The sequence below is a fragment of the Meriones unguiculatus genome, chromosome 4, assembly GCF_030254825.1.
Source record: "Meriones unguiculatus strain TT.TT164.6M chromosome 4, Bangor_MerUng_6.1, whole genome shotgun sequence".
Lineage (NCBI taxonomy): Eukaryota > Metazoa > Chordata > Mammalia > Rodentia > Muridae > Meriones > Meriones unguiculatus.
In genome coordinates, this window is record NC_083352.1 from 48,952,697 (window position 1) to 48,974,334 (window position 21,638).

The 21,638-nt window shown below is 35.0% G+C and overlaps 1 protein-coding gene across 2 annotated transcripts in view; it reads left to right on the top strand.

The window, feature by feature from the left end:
• Positions 1-21,638, top strand: part of Glra3 (glycine receptor alpha 3) — a 186,262-nt gene that overhangs the window by 146,307 nt on the left and 18,317 nt on the right. For both annotated transcript variants that reach the window (XM_060381794.1, XM_060381793.1), the window contains exons 6-8: positions 2,030-2,167; positions 6,577-6,791; positions 21,410-21,553. In XM_060381794.1, the coding sequence (XP_060237777.1) occupies positions 2,030-2,167; positions 6,577-6,791; positions 21,410-21,553 (497 nt within the window). The remainder of the gene's footprint in view (positions 1-2,029; positions 2,168-6,576; positions 6,792-21,409; positions 21,554-21,638) is intronic.

Consider the following 21,638-nt stretch of genomic DNA (forward strand, 5'->3'; position numbering starts at 1 on the left):
TATTGAGGCAATAATGCCATTAAGTTTCCTTAAATGCCCATTAAGTTACTCAAAATAAAGAAAATGCTCCTTAAACATGGCCGTTTAATTATGTACCTTCTGCCTTCAAGCTTAAACATCCTGTGAGTTATAAATAAGTGTAGAATAAAATGGCTGTGAAACGTCCACTTGTAGATCACTTCATGTGAAGTGTCTTAACACAATAACAACTTATATGTATTCCTATAAAATGGATGAAAGAAAAAATAGATCTTGACTTGCACAAAATTTCAGACAGTTTCTATTTATAGAATATTTTACAAAACCTTTATCATGTCAAAACTGAAACTTCTCTTTCCATTCATCTGTTAGAGTTGGTAAAAAAAAAAAAAAAGTATTAAATATTTTGCCTTCTGTGATTCTTTGTATGGATTATAAGATACATTCCTCATCTGGCAGCAGATAAAATTGGTACTTATTTACTGTCTTTAGATAATTGAGAAATGTGCATTTATGTTTTCTTTAAAGCATCACGTTATCTATAATGAATATATTAAAGGACTTATGAGTAAAAGTGAAGCACTCTTATTAGAAACTCAATTGCTTTTAATTTCGGGTTTCACTGAAAGGTATTCTTGTATAAATAAATCAGCTGTTAGGTCTACAGCACTGGTTCTCAACCTGTGGCTTGCATATCAGATGTTCGCATTATAATTCATAACAGCAGCCAAAATACAGTTATGGAATAACAATGAAAATAATTCTGTGGTTGGGGGTCATCACAATGTGAGGAGCTATATTACAGGGTCACAGCACTAGGAGGCTTCAGAAGCACTGCTCTAGAGAATAATCTTATAATTACACATCTCTTTTTGAACCCAAATTTAGACATGTTACACTTCAATTTGCATTACCATACAAACTCTACCAAATATTTATTGCTCCATAATAAGCCAAGATACCGATGGTGCCTGTGAATAGTTATGAGCTGAATCAATGACCATCTAAGAGGTTTGGTCACTGACAGTGCTATCTCCATTGTCCATGGAGTGCACGATGCTAAGTACGCCCAATTGCCTGGACTGTTAGATCAGATTCCACTCTGGTAGATTCTGGAAGAGCATGGAGAGTGATGAGTTCACCTTTAACCATTGCCTAACCTATTCACAAAAGCTGTAACAAATCACTGCATGAAAATTTGCTATAAACTCCTCTGTACACAGCTCTATAGATGTGGCTAATTTACTAATTTAACCAATTGACTTAATTTATGGGTCACATCATGTCTCCTTTCTCTTTCAAACTCTATGGAGTTGACTGATCAGTGCAATAACAGCCCTGTTTTCATCAACTTAGCGTCCTCCACTACAATAACACTGGCTCATAAATGTTCATGATTTTTTTATTCAGCTGGAAAAATATACATTCTGCTTACATTAAGCTCCTCCAAAGAGAAATCTGATGCTTTAACTTAATATAAGCTGCTGGCTTACTGAAAAACTCATTTGTTAAGTCTGTGCTGAATTCATTACCACTGTGACAAACTAATGCATGCATACTTTTTAATCATCTCTACCAAATAGAAGATGCCTACATTTTAAGATCATTTTGTTCAGGTTTGGGTTTGGGATACAGAAGTAGGTAAATAAGCTGAAATTATTAAAGCAACGGAGGCATCCAGCGTTAGTACTTTCCTCAGAGATATTTCTGCTTTCATTCATTTCTACAGAGGTACTGTTTGGCTTTATTGAGTAGCCCTGGAAATTAACATAGCAAAACAATATTAAAAATTACTGAATTAATCCAAGAGTTTCCCATCCTAAAGAAAGGATAAATACTACCTTCCATGTTGTGTTCTTATGATCCCACGTCCTTGCTTTACATTACTGCTGATTGGCTTTTGCGATGTAGAATCAGGTAAACCACTCTTCAACTAGCAGATAACATCACACTGATCCTCTCATTCAATGTGACTATACAGGAAAGTTTTTCTTTCTCCTATTTGAATGCCTTCCTTTGGCTATAAATATTTCTATAACATTTTGTCTAGTTGGGTACACAATGAATGATCTCATATTTGAATGGCAAGATGAAGCACCAGTACAAGTAGCCGAAGGACTCACTTTGCCTCAATTTCTGTTGAAAGAAGAAAAGGATTTGCGATATTGCACTAAGCACTACAATACAGGTAGGAACTGAATATTTTTATTTATGCTTTTAATTTCTGATATTATAATATACAGATTGTTAAATTTATAATGTTTTAATTTTAACTGTTTTAGCTTACGGAATACTTATGAAATATAAAAATGAATAATTTCAAAGTATATGAATGCTTTTACTCATTGTATCTTTCATATTTAATTTGCATGATACCAAAGAAATGCTTGCTACTCAGTTACACTTGAAAATTCATATGAAAGAACATATATGTGGGTAATATGATGATAATAAATATGCTTTTTTATTTTTATAGAAAAATAAACTATTGATGGAAGTAAACAGTATATATGCTAACAGAATGACTTGCTTTATATAATATAATTTGCCATGTTTCTGAAACAAGTTTCTATTTTTTCTATTTTCTACTTATTTCAATATTCTTATTAATTTCTATCTGCAGTTACTTACTGGACTGATAGGGGAACCTTGTATCTCAAGTAGATATCATATTTAATTAACACCAATATATTTAACTAATACCAGTGTGATATTTGTACCCTTGTGAAATCTACCAACTTCTCTTAACTGTTGAGGGCTATTCCCATAAGCCTACTCCAACAAGAAATTACACTTAACTTCCCACAATTGAAGCTTCTGCCCAATGAGATCTGTGAATGACCTGATGCTAGCAGGCTCACATCAGCAGTTACGCTCACCATTGCATTACAGTAAAGGATGATTCATCTTGGCCTCAGCATTTTCCAGAATTGTGAGCTCAGATTTCATATTATAAAGTCTCCAGTATCTCTTATCTCCTTAACTAACTCACAATATCTAATTTTTAAAAATATCATATTCAACTCAAAGATCAAAGTGTTATCTAATTTTTTCAACAATTACAAGGTCAACATCTTGGCATAAAATTAATGAACAGCTGCCCCTAGCCTATCAGGTCTCATCAGGACTGGCTGCATTGTCTTCCTCTGTGGCCTGTTAAGGCTGCACTCCTCCCAGAAGCAGGTGATCAAAGAGCCAGTCACTGAGTTCATGTCAGAGACAACCCCTGTTCTCCTCACTAGGGAACCCACTTGGACACTGAGCTGCTATGAGCTACATCTGTGCAGGGTTTCTAGGTTATCTCCATGCATGGTTCTTATGTGGGGTATCAGTCTCAGGAAAGACCCCTCTGCACAGATTTTTTTGGTTCTTCTCCTTGTAAAGTTCCTGCCCCTCGAGATCTTCCATCTCCTCCTTCTTTCATAAGATTTCCTGCACTCTGCCCCAAGTTTGGCTATAAGACCACCCCTATCAGTGGACTCCAGGAGAGGTATGGGAGGAAGAGAGGGAGGGAGGGTAGGATTGCAAGGGGATGAGGGAGGGGCCTAACTGCTGGGATACAAAGTGAATAAATTGTAATAATCGAAAAAATAAATAAAAGAAAGAAAAAATGGTATGTACCAGGTTGTTCACTGTAAAGTTACTATTTCTCCATTTATAGTAAAAAAAAAAAATAATGTAAAACATTTTAAAATAAAAAGTAAATAAGTAAGTAAGTAAATAAATAAATAAATAAATGATATTAGTGAACAGGCAAGTCAATTACAGTGACCTTGCTCACTTTTCTAAGGATAAACAAATTAATAATTTCTTTTAGGGAATGTTGTAGAGAATTCTATACGTGGTATAAAGTAGTACATTAGTTTTCTAGAAGTATTATCACAGACTACCATAAATTTGGTAGTTTAAAACAACAGGATTTTATTTTCTCATTGCTCTAGAAGTTAAGCATCAAAAACCAGGTGTCAGCAAAATTATGTTTATTCTGCAGAATCCAGGGAAGGTTCCATTCCTCCCATTTTCCTAGTTGCCTGTTGTTGACAACACTTGTTATTTCTTTACTTAATAGACACATCACTTTATTCCTAGTCTCTGTAGTCACATGCTGACCTCTGTAGCCAAATATCCCTCATCCCTCATGATAGTGGAATACGGTCTCATCAATACAGATAAAGAATTCATTTTAATTTGATTGTGTCTTCAAGTCAATTATTTCTAAATGAAGGGAAATTAGATTCTCCATGGATGTGAATTTTAGACACATTTAACATAGGATAATAGATGACGCAGTAGATGTCACCTGGGGGAGTGTTTGATGATCTAAGGTCAAGAGGCCCACCTTAGCAGAGAGCACATTTGGAGATTTTTATATTACAGCTCACATTTATGAGTGCTTACTTCAAGCAATTAATTGGGCAGGCATTTTCTAGGAGACATAGTTATTTAATATTTGTATAATACAGAAGATGAAAGTATGCACAAAGTATCACAGCTTAAAACTATGTAGAAACATCTGGCAATGTCTCCATTCACACATGTGACTAATTTGTCTCAGGGTTATGGTTATGGTTACATAAAACTCTCTTTTATATAATTCCCTCAACATGCAAGATTTCTATTTCAATTGTTTTATAATGTAGGCTCATATTCCACATAATTCATTCTGCATCTGAAAGAGAAAAAAAACATACAGAAATCCACAGCTGTATATGCCTAATTTTCCAAGGAAATAATATTACTGAAGTTATTAGTGCTTTCACATACAGATGACTTACATATCTGGGTGTGGTGGCACATGCTTTTAATCCCAGCACTTGGTAAGTAGCAGTCAGGTCTACATAGTAGGACTGAAACACACACACACACACAAACCAAAAAACAACAGCAGCCAGTATCCACAACAGCAACAAAATATAATTTGCACAAACCTAAAATTTTACTTCAGGGTTATGTGATCTGTTTCTCATCTAAAACCTTCATTTTTTAATTCCCCTTATTTAGTATGCTTGCCTTGTTATGTCTAAGTGATAGACTGCTGCCATTACTTTGATCCAACTTTAAAAGTTTTCTCTTCACAACCACATAGACACTGCACTTGTGCACAAAATAGAAATAGTGTACATACCTACATATATTTTGTATGTGCATTCATGTACAATCATAATATTTGCATATGTGTATCACTTCATTTTCCATCTTCTTTATATTTATAAAATGACTTTAAAGTAAGTACACAATTAAAGTTTGTGTTTTCTTGAGCAATCATCTAGAGACCATACAAAATGGTATTTAAATTATTTTTAATTTTGTCATATGATTACTGAACAGACTAACATTTATAACCTAAAAATACTTCAATTAATCTTGCTCTATTTCATTTTCTTTATAGTAAAAATTTAAAAATTTATATTTAATATTGCTCTAAAAATCTAAATATATTCATATATTTCAGGAATATTTAATCATTCCATTGATAAGTTGACAAAAAGATCATCTATGGCTTGCAAATGGTTCTGGTTGTTATATGTTAAAAAGTGTCCCCTAGAGCCTGTAAGCTACTGTTGAGATTTAAAAATTCTGACATTACTTCTGATATTCTCCTCCACAGGCTGTGCCCTTGTCTCCTTTCTGCCATCACTTGTGAGCTCATTACACTAATAGGAGTCTTCAGTGAACACTCTTCTTGCCAGACACTAGAAGGTTTTCTAGCCAGGCCCTTTGATACCTTCTATCCATCATCATATCAGAGAAGGATACTTGATGAGCATATTAGCTCTCTGACGTTACGTTATTTTACTCAAAATAATAAATTATAAAGCCACGAATCAAATGACAGTTAGAGACAGTTAACTTAGAGACAGTTTCTTTGAAGGATGGATAACAAAGCAGTAGAGAAAAGAATAATAGAATCAGAACCAGGAAATAAGTAGGAAATATTAAAGTGATATTGACTTAAACATTCATAACCACCATTTTCAGAAACAAACAGAGGTATATGAAAGGCACACAGACACACATTTAAATGGTGATTGTAACTCATTTGTTTTTCAGTGGGTTTTAAAATTATCTTAAAATTATTAATGCAAAATAACACATATTTACTCTTGTATTATTATTAACAAAACCAGCCGTCTTCAGTTATTAGCACTTAAAGGAAATCTAAATAATCCTGAAACAAATAGCAGCTGCCTAAAGAAGCATATGAAAGCTCTAGAGACAACATATAGATAACCTATAGATAACCTTCTACGCAGTAAACATGCATTGTCCTACCCACCTCAGAACAAGCAGCAGAAACTGGAAAGAGATCTCCGAGTACTTTGACAAGTAAGAAAAGCTACTTGAAGATGAAAATAGGATTGCATACTATGTCCTAGAGGTGTTTCCTCCCTTGTCTTATTGCTTCCAGACACAAACAGAATAAAAGAAAATCGAAAATAGAAAAAAAACCAATTTGACTATATGACTTAATGTCCCTCATTTTACCAGAAAATCTTACAACAAAATTATTGTAAAAATTAAGTCATATTTGATTATTTTATAGCATAACAAACCTGACTTTTATTTAATTGTTGCATTTATTTTATGAACAATTAGGAAAGTTTACATGCATAGAAGTGCGATTCCATCTTGAGCGGCAAATGGGCTACTACTTGATCCAGATGTACATTCCCAGCCTTCTGATTGTCATTCTATCTTGGGTATCATTCTGGATTAACATGGATGCTGCCCCAGCGAGGGTGGCTTTGGGCATCACCACGGTGCTCACTATGACCACACAGAGTTCTGGATCCCGGGCTTCCCTACCAAAGGTATGTGTCCAGAGGGGACGTGCGTACGGTGCACGCATGAAAATATTGTCGGATTGGTTGAAGCTATATATAAAGGGAAATATTTTACAAAACAGAGATGCCTGCTACTCACATAGTGTGTAATGGTGTTAGTATCTTAATGTCAACAGTCATTTTAGGCACCGTGGAATTTTTTTTGCACCTATATATGTAAACACTTAATAAATATTGAAAATTATTTAAATTAAAATGCATGATAATTTAGCTGCTGAAATAATGCATAGATATGTTCACATATATACATATAGATAATCATTTCATGTTATTTTCTTAATATATGCTTAGAACACAGGCTGAAACACTGATAGCTGTATGCGTTTACAATGTATTACCAAAATTGCTTCCAGGAAAACATTATAGTCATTATTAACCATCAAGAACTGTATCAGATTTCCATAGTACTACAGCCTGGTTTCCATTATCTTGTGCCCCTGTCTTCTAGCTCCTAGGCAGCTGTAGGTCAATAGGCAAAAGTTCTTATCTTATTTTATTATTTGTGTGCATTCTAATCATTCAGAATTAAACTGAATAAAGTCTAAAATAAAGTAAGTACCTCTCTTAATAAGCTACAGAAAGATAAGAGGTTTTGTTTATCTATTTAGCCAGATAAGAATAGAAAATTGTTCTTATAAGACTATTTCTAAGTGTCTATTTTATGGGAAAAAAAAACTCTCTAAAGTTTCCAACATGGTATCATATTATTTTTTCTTTAAATGATGAACTTTGATTTAATAAAATAATATTAGCTTCTCATGAATGTTTGAGGCTGTACCTGCTCCTTGAGATAAATTATAAATGTACTCACAGTTGCCTTGTGAGCTCTATGAATGCTTCTGGCTTAATCGATTAGGTAAAAATGTGTAAGTAAATAAACTTTGGTCACAAGATACATTATCATTGCAAATGTTACAGAAGACAGAAAGAATTTGGTGTTGAACAAAGTTCTCTTCTATCAGTAAGAATTAAACATTGTCTTTTAAAATAATCTCTCCTATTATTAGCACTTGCTTGTACATTTTAAGTAGTCCAAATTACTTTTCATGACATATTCCCTGTGAGAAAACAATAAACTTGCTTATTTGTAAAATCATAAGCACTGACTTCCGGTGCTTATGAGTTTGTTTATAAATGTTCTAAGGAGTCTGGGTGATAGTGGAAACTTCATGATCCAGTAGTAAACAAAATGTACTCATGTCTATCTTATTCTTCAGCTATCTAGAAATAACTTATTCAAGCCATAAGTTATGTAGCTCAAATATAAAAAAAAAGAAAAAAGACAGAATATGCTTTATTTTAGAAGTTAATGGATGTTATGGGACACAGAAGAGAAGTATTCAAGACACAGAGTGGGGCAGGACTGGTAGAATTAAAAAGGCATGAGAAGAAATCAGTAAATTAAGGTGGAAAAATGGGGATTAAAGAGGATACAAGGAAAGGCAGAAGTCAAGGGTGGTGTACATAGGTGTCACAGTCAAGTCATCGCCAACGCAGGAGGAAGGAAGAAAGAGTGCTTTAAGGCTCTTCTTAAGGTTAAGACATCCATAAAACTGACAGATTCAACTGCCAAAGCCCAAGAGCCCCAAGACTTCTGATTAGGAAACCTAAGCCTCTGACTTTTGAGACTAAAAGAGGGACGTGGCTACAGACTAGAGGTGATTTTGTTTCATGAATAAATCCCAGAAATTGGAAAAACAAAACAAAAAACAACAAAAACAAAACAAAGCAAACAAAAAGGGCTCTGTGTTTGTTTCTCTTCCTCCAGCTAAAAATTGAGTGAAGTTATTCAAATACTTCATTCTTTTCTTATTTTTCCTGGGTCTATCTCATGCACAGAATAGGTCCATTTGCTTAAAGGCAAAACTCATTCATCCAAAGACTTTCTCTTAAATTCAAATCTCAACATTGTGTCATCAATTTTCAATGTGGAAAAGCAGTCATCCTTAAGAGGAATATGTTTGCATCATGAGTAGAAGAGTTGATACTTAGCCATTTGTGTTTTAAAATTAATATCTAGTTCAAGGATAAACATCTAAAAACTAAAAATCTAAAAACTCATGATTAGCTTTAGCTATATCTCTGCCGTACACTTGTATTCATCACAGTACAACTTTAGCAAGGGGAAGAGAATGTCTGGATTGAAAGTTCGTCCAAACTCTACTCTTAGCACAAAGTACTGAAATTCTTGGCCCAGAATTGTCTCTGTCTTATTTTATTGCAACTAGTCTACATAACAAATAATACCAAAATCATATAGGCTTATGATATTCTTTCTTGCACATGAGCTTGTGAATTATCTTTGTCTTTTTGGACTTTCCTGAGATTGAAAGAAAGTTGTCTAGGGTTTAGACTGTGGAGTGGTTTGGTTTTCTCCTATAATTTCTTCTGGTAGTATCTATGGTTACCAGCCATCTGCCCCACACCCTCCACTTGGAAGTGTGCAAGAATGAGAAAGCAAGCAGGCACAAAATACCTTTGGTTTTTAAGTGGGTGTATAATTTCTCTTCTCATTCCACAAATTATACCAGGGTCCACGGCCAAGCCCAAAGTCATTAAGATGAAGAGTGTATCCCATGCTCAAGGAAGCTCTGGGGGAGAAGGAAGAAAAGTAGTGGTTACTAGCAAATAATGCTTTCTGCTAAAACTCTGTGTCTTTTCTTAGACTACACTGTAGTTCATTCATATAAATTTTTAAAAGGGCATGAAAGGTGAGACGGGATGTGGAGACAGAGGAAGGAAAATTCTGATGGGGGATTCTATGTGGATTTCTCTCACTTTACCCCTACCACTCCAGCTGTCTTATTTACAAAACAGCTGCTAAACATAAAAGGACAAAGAACGCTTGGAAACCTAAATAATTAAAATTTTCACAGAGGCCCAGAAGCCTCTATCCCACACAGGTTGCAAATTCTAGACTAAAGCATATTCAAGGGTTGGAGGACAGTACCTTGAGCCTACTTTTTCAATTACTCTCCATTTTTGTTCAATCTGCTTGTGAAACCCACCAGAAGTAGCTTTATGAAAGGACAATGCATCATTTACACATTTCCATCCTCATAAACTAACTTTGTATATGTATGTCTATTGAGTATCACAGACACATTTAAACTACATAAGCATTTTAATTATTTACCCAATACTTTGTTTTAGAAAGCAGGGGACTATGCAACTTCACTTTCTGCTATAGCATGAAAATTCCATTGAATTACACTTTACTTCTGCTTCTCTATTTTATCCTCTAGAGTACCACAATCTGTATTTATCTTCCGTACAGGATAAGGAAAACAGTGGTTCCTGAAAAAAATACGAAAACAGTTTCATCACCAATTATAGACAAACTGTACCTAATGTAAACTGAAATCAAATCATTATATGTTTTTTAATAATTACGTTATGCTGGCATATGGATGACCTGGGAGTTGTTTAAACAGAAAGAGTAAAAGATAAAAAAATAGAAGGAGTTACATTTACCTTTTTTTTTTAATTGATTAGCAAACACACAATCTTCATGTTCTAAAGAGTATTCTGTGAATTTAAACAGGAAGTTATTTATTTGTAGCTGAGGGGGTCCCTACAGGAGTTATGCAGGAAGCTAACTTCTGGAAGAGGTAAGAATGAAAACCCGGAGCAGACTTATTTGTCAACCTGGAGCATACTTCAAGGAGTCTAAAGCCAGGTGGTTTATTTAAACACAGTATAATTTGGGAAAAAAAAAAAGTTTCCTGTAATACAATCACCGATGCACAAGAAATGTAATTACCTTGAAACTCAATGCAGTGTATGTGTGATTTCTTCCCAGAAGATGGGTTCTGGAGATATGCTAGCTATACTATCTTAAGTGCCTAAGGGTCTGGCCTGGTCTCAGTCATACAGATAGCATAGAAGTCATTTGAGCTATTAGCCACCTCTGGTGCTGATTTTAAGAGGTTGATATGGACTGGCCTAACAGATAACAAATACCAGGCTGTTAAAGCCCTCCAGGTCTCAGCTTTCTGGGTGGAAGAACAGGTTTTTCACCTTTTCCATTGGAGATCTATGAATTTAAGGATCTTCCTGTTTTGCTCCCACCATGTAGCAATATAAATGAGCTGCAGGGAGCATATAATAATCAGGCTTTCTTATCATTTTTTCAGTGGAAAGCTATTCACCCATCAGGGTTTTGTCCATACTATTTAAATTAAAAATACAGTTGACAGATATTACTTCAATCAAGTTTAGAAAAAATAGACACACATGGGTTCATTTTTGCTTTATTATTGTGACATAATATCCTAAACTGAATTTTCATTTTATGATAGGCCATTTGAATGTGAACAATGTACTCAATTAATTATTTAATTTTTTACTTTAATAATATTAATATTCCATACATGCTAATTTTAGAAAAAGAGAAAAAAGGAAAATGAAAGGATCATTTACCCAAATCTTTCTCATTCAATCTATATTATATAATGCATGTTAAGCTAAAGTGTTTCATCACTAAGATAAAAATATCTTATAAATATAATTTCTAAGCATGGATGTGTCCTATAAGAAGATGAAATTATGCATATTTGTAGTATTTTATCTTGTTATCTTTATTAGGCTCAGTGCATCTTAATGAGCTTAAAATTTACAATTTAGTAAATATTCTTTCTCTGTTTTACATATAGAGCTATTATATGACTTTTTCCAATTTATTTGTTTTTATTTTTGAGATTATAAATACAGCATTTCTCACTTTCCTTAACTTTCTGCAACCCTCCACACACATAGGCTCCTCACTCTCTTTTAAATTCACAGCCTTTTTTTTACTGACTGCTATTACATGCATATAGGTATATACACATATGTATAGTTTTTAAGTTGAAAAGAAAATTCCAAAGTCTATGTTTTCATAACAGCACCCTATCATATATATCTACATAGTTCTGATATATATATATCAGAATATATATATATAAATATAGTTTATATATATCAGAACTATATATATATATAAATATAGTTTATATATATCAGAACTATATTTATGTACTTCCTAAGGATAAAGAGGCATGTACAACTATACCTCTGTTGAAATAAAGACCTTGCTTCAAAAATCAGCATTAAAGGGCCCTTACAGATGTCATCTATCTCTATGTTTGAACTCACAGACAACACTCTTAGACACCTGAGCAAAAGGAATTAGGGAGGAGAGATGATCATAACAATAAACAGACAGCTGCAGAGTGCAAAATCTCAGCCTGTAAAGACAGGAGCAAGAAGTCACACACTTAATTTCACTTCGAATGAATAGGTCAAGAGTTGTTACATTATGCATGCTAGGAAGTCTAATGGCATTCTCACAAGAAATATCTCTGGCGACATCTAGATTTATTTTACATTTTCATGTAAATGTTAAAAAACATTAGTTACACACTGTAGAATATAGGGAAGTAAAACTCAGGTAATTGAGACCGGAGCTAATCAGAGCCAACTATGACCTTCACAGTCCTTTGGTCTTTCCCTGGTTGACTCTTTAGTGGACTGGGAGGATGATTCTAGTCCATCTCACCAGAAGCAATACACCTGAGGATGGCAGGCTTCTCTGCTGAATTTTATTTCTTAAAATGAAAACCCTTACTATATGTGACAGATGTTGCATAGGAACATCGTGGGTTTACTATAGATGTGTGGATAATCAGACTGAATGTCGCATCAGTGCAACTAATGAGTCATCTCCAGGGTAACGGGTTAAAACTTTCAGAATGTTAACCCTCTAAATATCTCTTAACTGTCACCACCGCCTAGTGGTCCCTTCTTTTCTTTTTCTTTTTTTTTTATTCTTTATTAATTACACTTTATTCACTTTGTATCTTCCCTGTGGTTCCCTCCCTCCTCCTGTCCCAATCCCTGCCTTCCTCCACCCTCGGTATGCATGCCCCCCCCCAAGTCCACTGGTAGGGGAGGTCTTCTTTTCCTTCCTTCTGATCCTAGTCAATTAGGTCTCAACAGGAGTGGCTGCATTGTCTTCTTCTATGGCCTGGTAATGCTGCTTCCCCCTCAGGGGGAGGTGATCAAAGAGCAGACCAATCAGTTCATGTCAGAGGCAGTCCCTGTTCCTATTACAATGGAACCACTTGGACACTGAACTGCCATGGGCTACATCTGTGCAGGGGTCTTAGTTTATCTCCATGCATGGTCCTTGTGTTTCAATACCAACTTTGTTTTAAAGCACTGTTTATTCTTTCACTTTGTAGTGGTTACTTCATCTCTGACATTGGGTAACATTCAAGTGTATTTCAGGATAATATTTCTCTTATAAATATTATAAAACAAGAGATAATATATCTCTTATAAATAAAATGGGAACTTTTTATGTAGGATCTCACATCACGGTGAATAAACTAAACATTTTGTAAAAATCATAGAGATCAGCAATAAAATCTCAGCAAACAAAGCAACACACAAATTTCCAGCATGTTTTGGGAAACAACATTTGTCTGTGTGTCTGAGCCACTTGCTTCTTCCACGGTCAGACTTATCCAGCATTATTTACTTGACATTTCTTGAACTGGGGAAATGTACAAAGATAGATTGCCATTAGAGGAAGAACAAATTACCTGACCCCAAAGCATATGCTACAACGTTCTGTAATATACGTTTCCTTTCTTAGGAACACAAATTGTAATAGAAGAAAAACTAAGTAAATAATCACTCTTAAACGACTCATGGAAATTTGCCTTATAGATGTCTTCATGAGGCTTAGGCAGAGCTCTGCTTTATTCAATTTCTTTTGTTGTTGATGTTTTGCTTTTAGAGACAGGGTTTCTCTGTGTCGACCTCGCTATTTTGGAAGTCACTCTGCAGACCAGGCTGACCTCGAACTCAGAGATCTGCCTGCCTCTGCCTCCCAAGTACTGGAATTAAAGGCATATGCCGACACTGCTGGGTGAAATTCTTATTCTCAAATTTAAGCTTTGAAGTGCATCTGAAATTTTATTTGTAAAACCAATTGATGAGCTCTAGTCTAGGTAGTAATTAACAAGCCACGTCCAACCTATCTTTATCCATTAACAAATTGTATCTGTGGGCTTAGCATACAAATGTTTTGGCCTCCTGGTAATGCTCTGGATCACCTTAGTAAGTTACAGTGAAGACATGTCTTGGCAGACCTCTCAACATTAGCATATGGTTTCAAATCTACAATATAGTTCCCCAACGTGCTTGTCAGTCCACAAAACCTAACTCTGCTCTTGAGAGGTCTTATCAAATCTTGCCTGGGTGTGTTGACTGGACTTACAAACTATTTTTACAGTGATAGATACAACCTATCTATCACTCATGATCAGAGAGTACAAATGAAGTTATTTCAGGACTAAACCTACAAGTGAGTGATCAATTGGAAGAGACTGAACACTAGAAAACTAATCAGGTGCCCTCTATGCTTAGAAGGACACTGCTCTTTCTCTCCAGCTCTCCTTTCTTCTTTCTCTTTTTCCTTCCCTCCTTCTCTCCTGTTCTCTCTGTCCATCTACTATTGTTCTTCTCTTCTATTTCCTCTCTCTCCACTTTGAAACAAAGGTTACCTCAAACAAAGTCATTTCATGGGTGAAATAGCTTGTAGCCCTTCTGACTTTACTGTCTGTCTCTAGACAAATGTGTTCTTTAGATTAAGAAGTGTGCTGTGGCCACATTGCTGTGATCTAGTATTTGTACCTCCTTACAACTGACTTACTATTTTTACCTGGCAGTGTGGCTTTAAAAAACCCTGGCTACATTTCAGGCTCCCCCACCCTTCTGCCACCATAACTCATATCTTCTTCCTAGAAGTTAGTGTGTTTAGCTCTTTAATGAAGGTTCTTTTACAACTTTTATCTTATAATATTCAAAATAGCACAGCTCCTGAGCTAGTGGGGATTACTGCATTTGTTTCAGAACAAAAAATAGAAAAATGCTCTGATTTCCTCTGTGCTGTGCCACTCTGGGCTTTCCCTTTCTTGGAAGTTTTTGTTTTTGTTTTGTTTTGATTTGTTTTGTTTTAAGTTAAGGCTGACTCTGAATAGTTCTCATTCCTGAGCTTTAACCAAAATGACCCATGCCCCCTCAAGCCTGTACCATTAATCACCCAAAGTGACAACCACAAGTACCCTGCTTTTCCTCACTGTGTCACAGGAAAGAATTGCGAACACAGTACCTCACAGAAACACGTTTCAACAAAAGGGGACTTGGCACATGTTATTTCAAGCCAGTAGCACTTCAATGTTGTAAATTAACTATATTGTATCATATAAGGAACCTTATCAAGCCAACTTCCATTTTATTATGTGGGAAACAGGGAAACGTGTACTTGGGCAAGCTCCCCAAATATGACCTCTTCCCAAGACCAAGGTGACTTGGTTTTGTTTATAATATCCAAACTCATCAATAATGACAAATTTCAGTCATATGTTTTCATCTTATTTATAATACAATTTACTTTTTTTCTAATTATAACTTTTAACAATAAAAGAAATACACAATATTTCTAATATATAAACATTTCTATAGAACATATTTTTTAAACTTTTAGAATAGTCTTGTTAATTATTTGAGAATTTCATACAATGTACTTTGATCAAATTCACCCCTCATTCATTACTTTACTCCCACATCCATCCGCATCTCCCTAGTCCATCCAACTTCAGGCCTGTTTTTGTTTTTTTCTATTTTTTGAAATTATAAAATAATCACATCATTTTCCATGTATCTTTTGTACCTTTCCTCTCTCCAAATCCTTCCCTATATCCTTCCTTGCTCACTTTGAAGATCTTCAAACTTTCACAAAATACTATAGGCAACTAAGGAATGCTGAGAGTAGAAGAAATAGTTTTCATGCCATTTTTTTCAACAATTTTCTCGGTCTAGTTTCTCTGCTCACATACTGTTGGGTGTGGGATCATGCACTGGAGTGTGGTCAATTTTCTAGTAACCATCAATTAAATGAAAGCTGACTCCCTTCCCTGTAACTTGTCAACTATTAATAGTGCCACAGTTTGGGGGGAGGTTCATGAATCATATCCCCTCAAACTAGGATGTTAACTGACTTGATTTTTACACAGGCAGCCACAGTTGTTATGAGTTCATGAGCACAGTGGTCTTGTCATGTCTAAAAACATTTTTTTCATCTGGTCCTCTTAGACCTTTGGCTTTTGCAATGTCTTGGGTTCATATTTTGAACTTGTTCCTCAGTCTTGGGATGGGGACTAGTGATATAGATATCTCATTTGTGGCTAAACACTCCACTGAAACTACTTATATGCACATTAATTAACTTGAATGAGACATAAATATTTTTTAAAAGGCTTAGAGTTAGCTGGCTCTGGATATAGACATGAGTTATAAAGCTGACAATACCTCTTTACATTAATATTAATTCAGTAGACAGTGATCTGGATCAAAACCCTTTGTATATTTGATATAAGAGGACTCTTTACTATAGTTTGAAGGATAAAATGTTTCTCTGATTTTAACCATTTTGCTTCTCCTGATCAAAAGGCATCTTGTTTCTCTCTAGTAAATGCCTGGAAACTGTCTCATTTCTCAAGTTCTGGTAAAGAGGGAATTGTCTGGGTTTAAGATCAAAGTAATAAACATGGATGACCTTTGACTTTTACTCTTAGGGAAAGATTAAAGATGATAGCTTATGAAACAAAATTAATCCCAACTGTAGTTTGATGGATGGATGGATTTATAGATAGAAGATGAGTAAGTAGATAGATTATAGATAGATTAGATAGATTGATTGATAGATAAATGATAGCAGATCCTTCTTTTTCCTCCTCTCTCTCTCACTGTCTTTCTCTCTGCTTCTCTGTGTGTTTTTAACTTTGCTAATTAAAAAAAAGGAATGCAAAAAAATTAAAAAAAAAAGGAATGCGACTCAGTTTATTTTTTTTAATTTTATTTTTCTTATTAGTTATATATTTTTTAATTCTGTGTCCCAGCTGTATCCGGCTCCCTCATTCCCTCCCCAACCCCACACTCCCTCCCTGGTCTCCTCCCTGCCCCTTTCCAAGTCCACTGATAGGGGAGGACCTCCTCTCCTTTCATTTGACCCTGTTCTATTAGGTATCCTCAGGGCTGGTTGCAAAGTCCTCCTCTGTGGCCTAACAGGACTGACTGCTTCTCCCCTGGGGGTGGGGGGAGGTCGAAGATCCTGCCCTTGAGATCCTGTTAGAAATAGTCCTTGTTCCCCTTACCTTGGAAAACTACTTGATTACTGAGTTACCAAGGCCACATCCAAGCAGAAGTTCTAGGTTATATCCATACATGGTCCTTGGTTGAGTGTCAGTCTCAGAAAAGACCCTGTGCCCGGATATATTTGGTCCTTGTAGAGCTCCTATCCCTTCCATATCATACTGACTCCCCTTCTTTCATATGATACCCCGCACGCTGCCAAGGGTTTGGTTATGAGTCTTAGTTTCTGCTTTGAAACACTGGTAGGTAGAGTCTTTCAGATGCCTTCTGCGGTAGACTCCTGTCATACATTCAATGCACATCCCATTTGTCTTTCTAAATGAGGATTGATCATCTTCACCCGTGTCTACTTTCTTGATTATCTTCTTTAGGTGTGTAGATTTCATTATGTTTATCATATCTTGTAGGTCTATATAACCGAGTATATACCATGTTTGTCTTTCTCCTTCTGGGATACTTCACTCAAAATGATCTTTTCTAGATCCCAACATTTGCCTGCAAATTTCATGATTTCCTCCTTTTTGATTACTGAGTAGTATTCCATTGTGTAAAAATAACACCATTTCTGTATCCATTCCTCTGTTGATGGACATCTGAGTTGTTTCCAGGTTCTGGCTATTACAAATAAAGCTACTATAAACATGGTTGAGCAAATGTCCTTGTTGTGTACTTGAGCAAATTTTGGGTATATACCTAGGAGTGGTATAGCTGGGTCTTGAAGTGCCAGATTGACTTCCAAAGTGGTTGTACCAGTTTACATTCCCACCAGCAATGGAGGAGGGTTCCCCTTTCTCCACAACCTCTCCAGCATGTGTTGTTACTAGAATTATTCATCTTAGCCATTCTGATGGGTGTAAGGTGAAATCTCAGGGTCGTTTTGATTTGCATTTCCCTAATGGCTAATGAGGTTGAGCATTTCTTTAAGTGTTTCTCTGCCATTTGATGTTCCTCTATCGAGAATTCTCTGTTTAGCTCCGTTGCCCATTTTTTAATTGGATTACTTGGTTGCGACTCAGTTTCATCCTAACAGTATGCGTTGTGAGCATGAGATAAACATTTTGTTGTAAAGTTCAATGGATGCTAACCCTACCTTGTGGAAATTTAGAATAAATTTTGGAAAATTAGGGGTATGGATCAAATCTTTGATTTTATGTTTGTTGAAACATGCTCAACAGTCTAGCTATATCAACATAGTTTCAGAACATTATACTCAGGAGGAAATCAGTACCTTAAAATACGGAAAACTGGAAGACCTCACATGGTCAATTGATCAACATGAATTTATCACTTTGTAATTTCACTTCAATGGTAAACAATGAATAATAGATGTGAAACTTTGGCAGGGCATTACTAACTAACAAACAGAAAAGAGAAAATTTTATAAAGAACACTGTAAAATAACTAACCTTGACCCATCAAAGCTACTGATATCACCAAAAACAAGGAAAAAAAATGAGCAAATGTTCCAGAGTAGATACTAATGAAACCTGAAACTAAAATGCAACAAGTCACCTGTATTGGAAGAAAAGTGCATATTTTAAAAATTAAAATGTCATTATGAGGACAATTTATAGAATGGGTGTGGGATGTTAGGATTAGACAGTAGATGCTTTAAACATTAAACATTAATTGCTAATAGCATTGAGTTATAGCACTGTGTCTTCAAATGATAGATCAGTGGTGAGGAAACAGGCATTATTTGCACCATATATTTGTACATATATATATATATATATATATATATATATATATATATATCATGTAAATGTAATCTGATTAGTAGCTTAGGAAATAAGAGATTGTTTTTTTATTACCATTCTTAAATGATGCTTATGAATAAAATTTTGAAATAGATAACAAAATTATTTTAGCTGAATTAATTAGCCATGAAATAAAATTATTGCAAAGTAAAAGAACTAACAAACTATAATACTCAACTATTTAAAAGTTAATATTTATGTATGTATATGATATAAATACATGAGGTATATATCACAGTTTGACTTCAAAAATTTTAACATTTCAGATTTAGAGTACATGGTCTTAAATTGATATATATATATATATATATATATATATGGGGGGTGTATATATATATATACATATATGTGTGTGTGTGTGTGTGTGTGTGTGTGTGTGTGTGTATCTTTAAGTTTGACTTCAAGTATTACACTGTTTCAGATTTGGGATACCTGGTCTTTCATTGAGGTGTTTGATCCATTTGGGATTGTGTTTTGTGTAGGGCAACTTCCAGTTTGACCAGCACCACTTGTCGAAGATGGTATCCTAAGTCTGGCATGTATTTTTAGCTTCCGTGTAAAAATCTTTAAATATAGGGAGTTAGGTCTGGGTCTTCAATTTGAGACTAGTGATCAATGTATCTACTTTTATGCCAGTACTATTCTGCTTTTATTACTCTAGCTCTATAATACAATGTGAAATCTGGAGTGGTGATATTTCTGACAGTTTTGTTTTGTTTTGTTTTTTTCAGGATTATTTTAGCTATCCTTGTTTTTGTTTCTTTGTTTGCATATGAAATTGAAGGATTTTTTTAATTTCTGTGAAGAACTGTGTTGGAATTTTGATGAGGATGGTGTTAAACCTGTAAATTGCTTTCAGTAGGATAGACATTTTCACAATACTAATTCCACTGATCTATGAGCATGAGAAATCGTTCTATATTCTGATGTCTTCAATAATTTATTTTTTCAGTGTTTAAGAGGTTTTTTAACCTTTATTAATTACACTTTATTCACTTTGTATCCTCCCCATAAACTCCTCCCTCCTCCCCTCCTAATCCCACCTTCCCTCCCGCTTCTTCACGCATGCCCCTCCCCAAGTCCACTGATGGGGAGGTCTTCATCTCCTTCCTTCTGATCCTACTCTATCAGATCTCATCAGGAGTGGCTGCATTGTCATCTTTTGTGGCCTAGTAAGGCTGCTCCCCTCTCAAAGGGAGGTGATCAAAGAGCAGGCCAATCAGTTTATGTCAGAGACAGTCCCTGTCCCCACTTGGACACTGAACTGTCATGGGTTACATCTGTGCAGGGGTTCTAGGTTATCTCCATGCATGGTACTTGGTTGGAGTATGAGTCTCTGAAAAGACACCTGTGCTCAGATTTTTTGGTTCTGTTGCTTTCCTTGTGGAGCTCTGGTCCACTCCAGATCTTACTATTTCCCACTTCTTTCATAAGATTCCATGCACTCTGCCCAAAGTTGGCCAGAAGTCTCAGCATTTGCTTTAATAGTCTGCAGGGCAGAGCCTTTCAGAGGCCCTCTGTGGCAGGTTCCTAGGTTTTTTTCCTGTTTTCTTCTTCAGATGTTCATCCTCTTTGCCTTTTGTGATGGGAATTGAGCGTTTTAGTCAGAGTCCTCCCTCTTGATTAGTTTCTTTAGATGTACAGATTTTAGAAGGTTTATCCTAAATTATATGTTTATAAGTGAGTATATACCATGTGTGTCTTTCTGCTTCTGGGATAGCTCACTCAGGATGATCCTTTCCAGTTCCCACCATTTACCTGCAAATTTCATGATTCCCTTGTTTTTCATTGCTGAGTAATATTCCCTTGTGTAGATGTACCACAATTTCTACATTCATTCTTCAGTTGAGGGGTATCTGGGCTGTTTCCAGCTTCTGGCTATTACAAATAAAGCTGCTACAAACATGGTTGAGCAAATGTCCTTTTTGTGTTCCTGAGCCTCTTTTGGACATATGCCTAGGAGTGGTATAGCTGGATCTTGAGGAAGTGCTATTCCTAATTATCTGAGAAAGTGCCAGATTAATTTCTAGAGTGGTTGTACAAGTTTAAGTCTTTTACTTGCTTGGTTAGAGTTATCCCACAATATTTTTTGAGACTATTATGAAAAATATTTTCCCCTGATTTTCTTCTCATTCTGTTTGTCATTTTTATATAGGAAGGCTACTAATTTTTGCATGCTAATTTTTATTCTTGTATTTTACTGAAAGTATTTATCAGCTTCAGAAGTTTCCTAGTGGGGTTTTAGTCTATTTTATGCATAAAATTGAATCATTTACAAAAAAAAGTTAATTTGACTTCTTCCATTCCTATCTGTATCATCTTGAAAATATTTCAGACATAGAATATTTCATAGTTTTTATTTGAATTAATACATAATTTGAAAATAATAACAATATATTCAAATCCTACAATTATGACTAATCCATAAAATTTGTGAAAAAATAATATCTGGAATTTTTAATACATAGATTTTTTATTTTTTTCTAACTAATTTATTATTTAAATTAATAAATTTAAATAATTTATTATTTAAATCAGAATCAGAAAACAACAGTAAATTTATTTTTAAAGACAGTAGCAATAAAAGTCAATTTCTTGTTCTTTTTTTTTCCTCCTGGCCAGGTATCATATGTCAAAGCTATTGATATTTGGATGGCAGTATGCCTCCTTTTTGTGTTCTCAGCACTTCTGGAGTATGCAGCAGTGAATTTTGTATCAAGACAACACAAGGAACTTCTGAGATTTCGACGAAAGAGAAAGAATAAGGTAAATAATTACTTTTATTGGGTTTAGTGGGATATCAGTTTGCAATGCAAAGTGATTTTTTTTTTTTTTGTGCGTTTGTATGTGG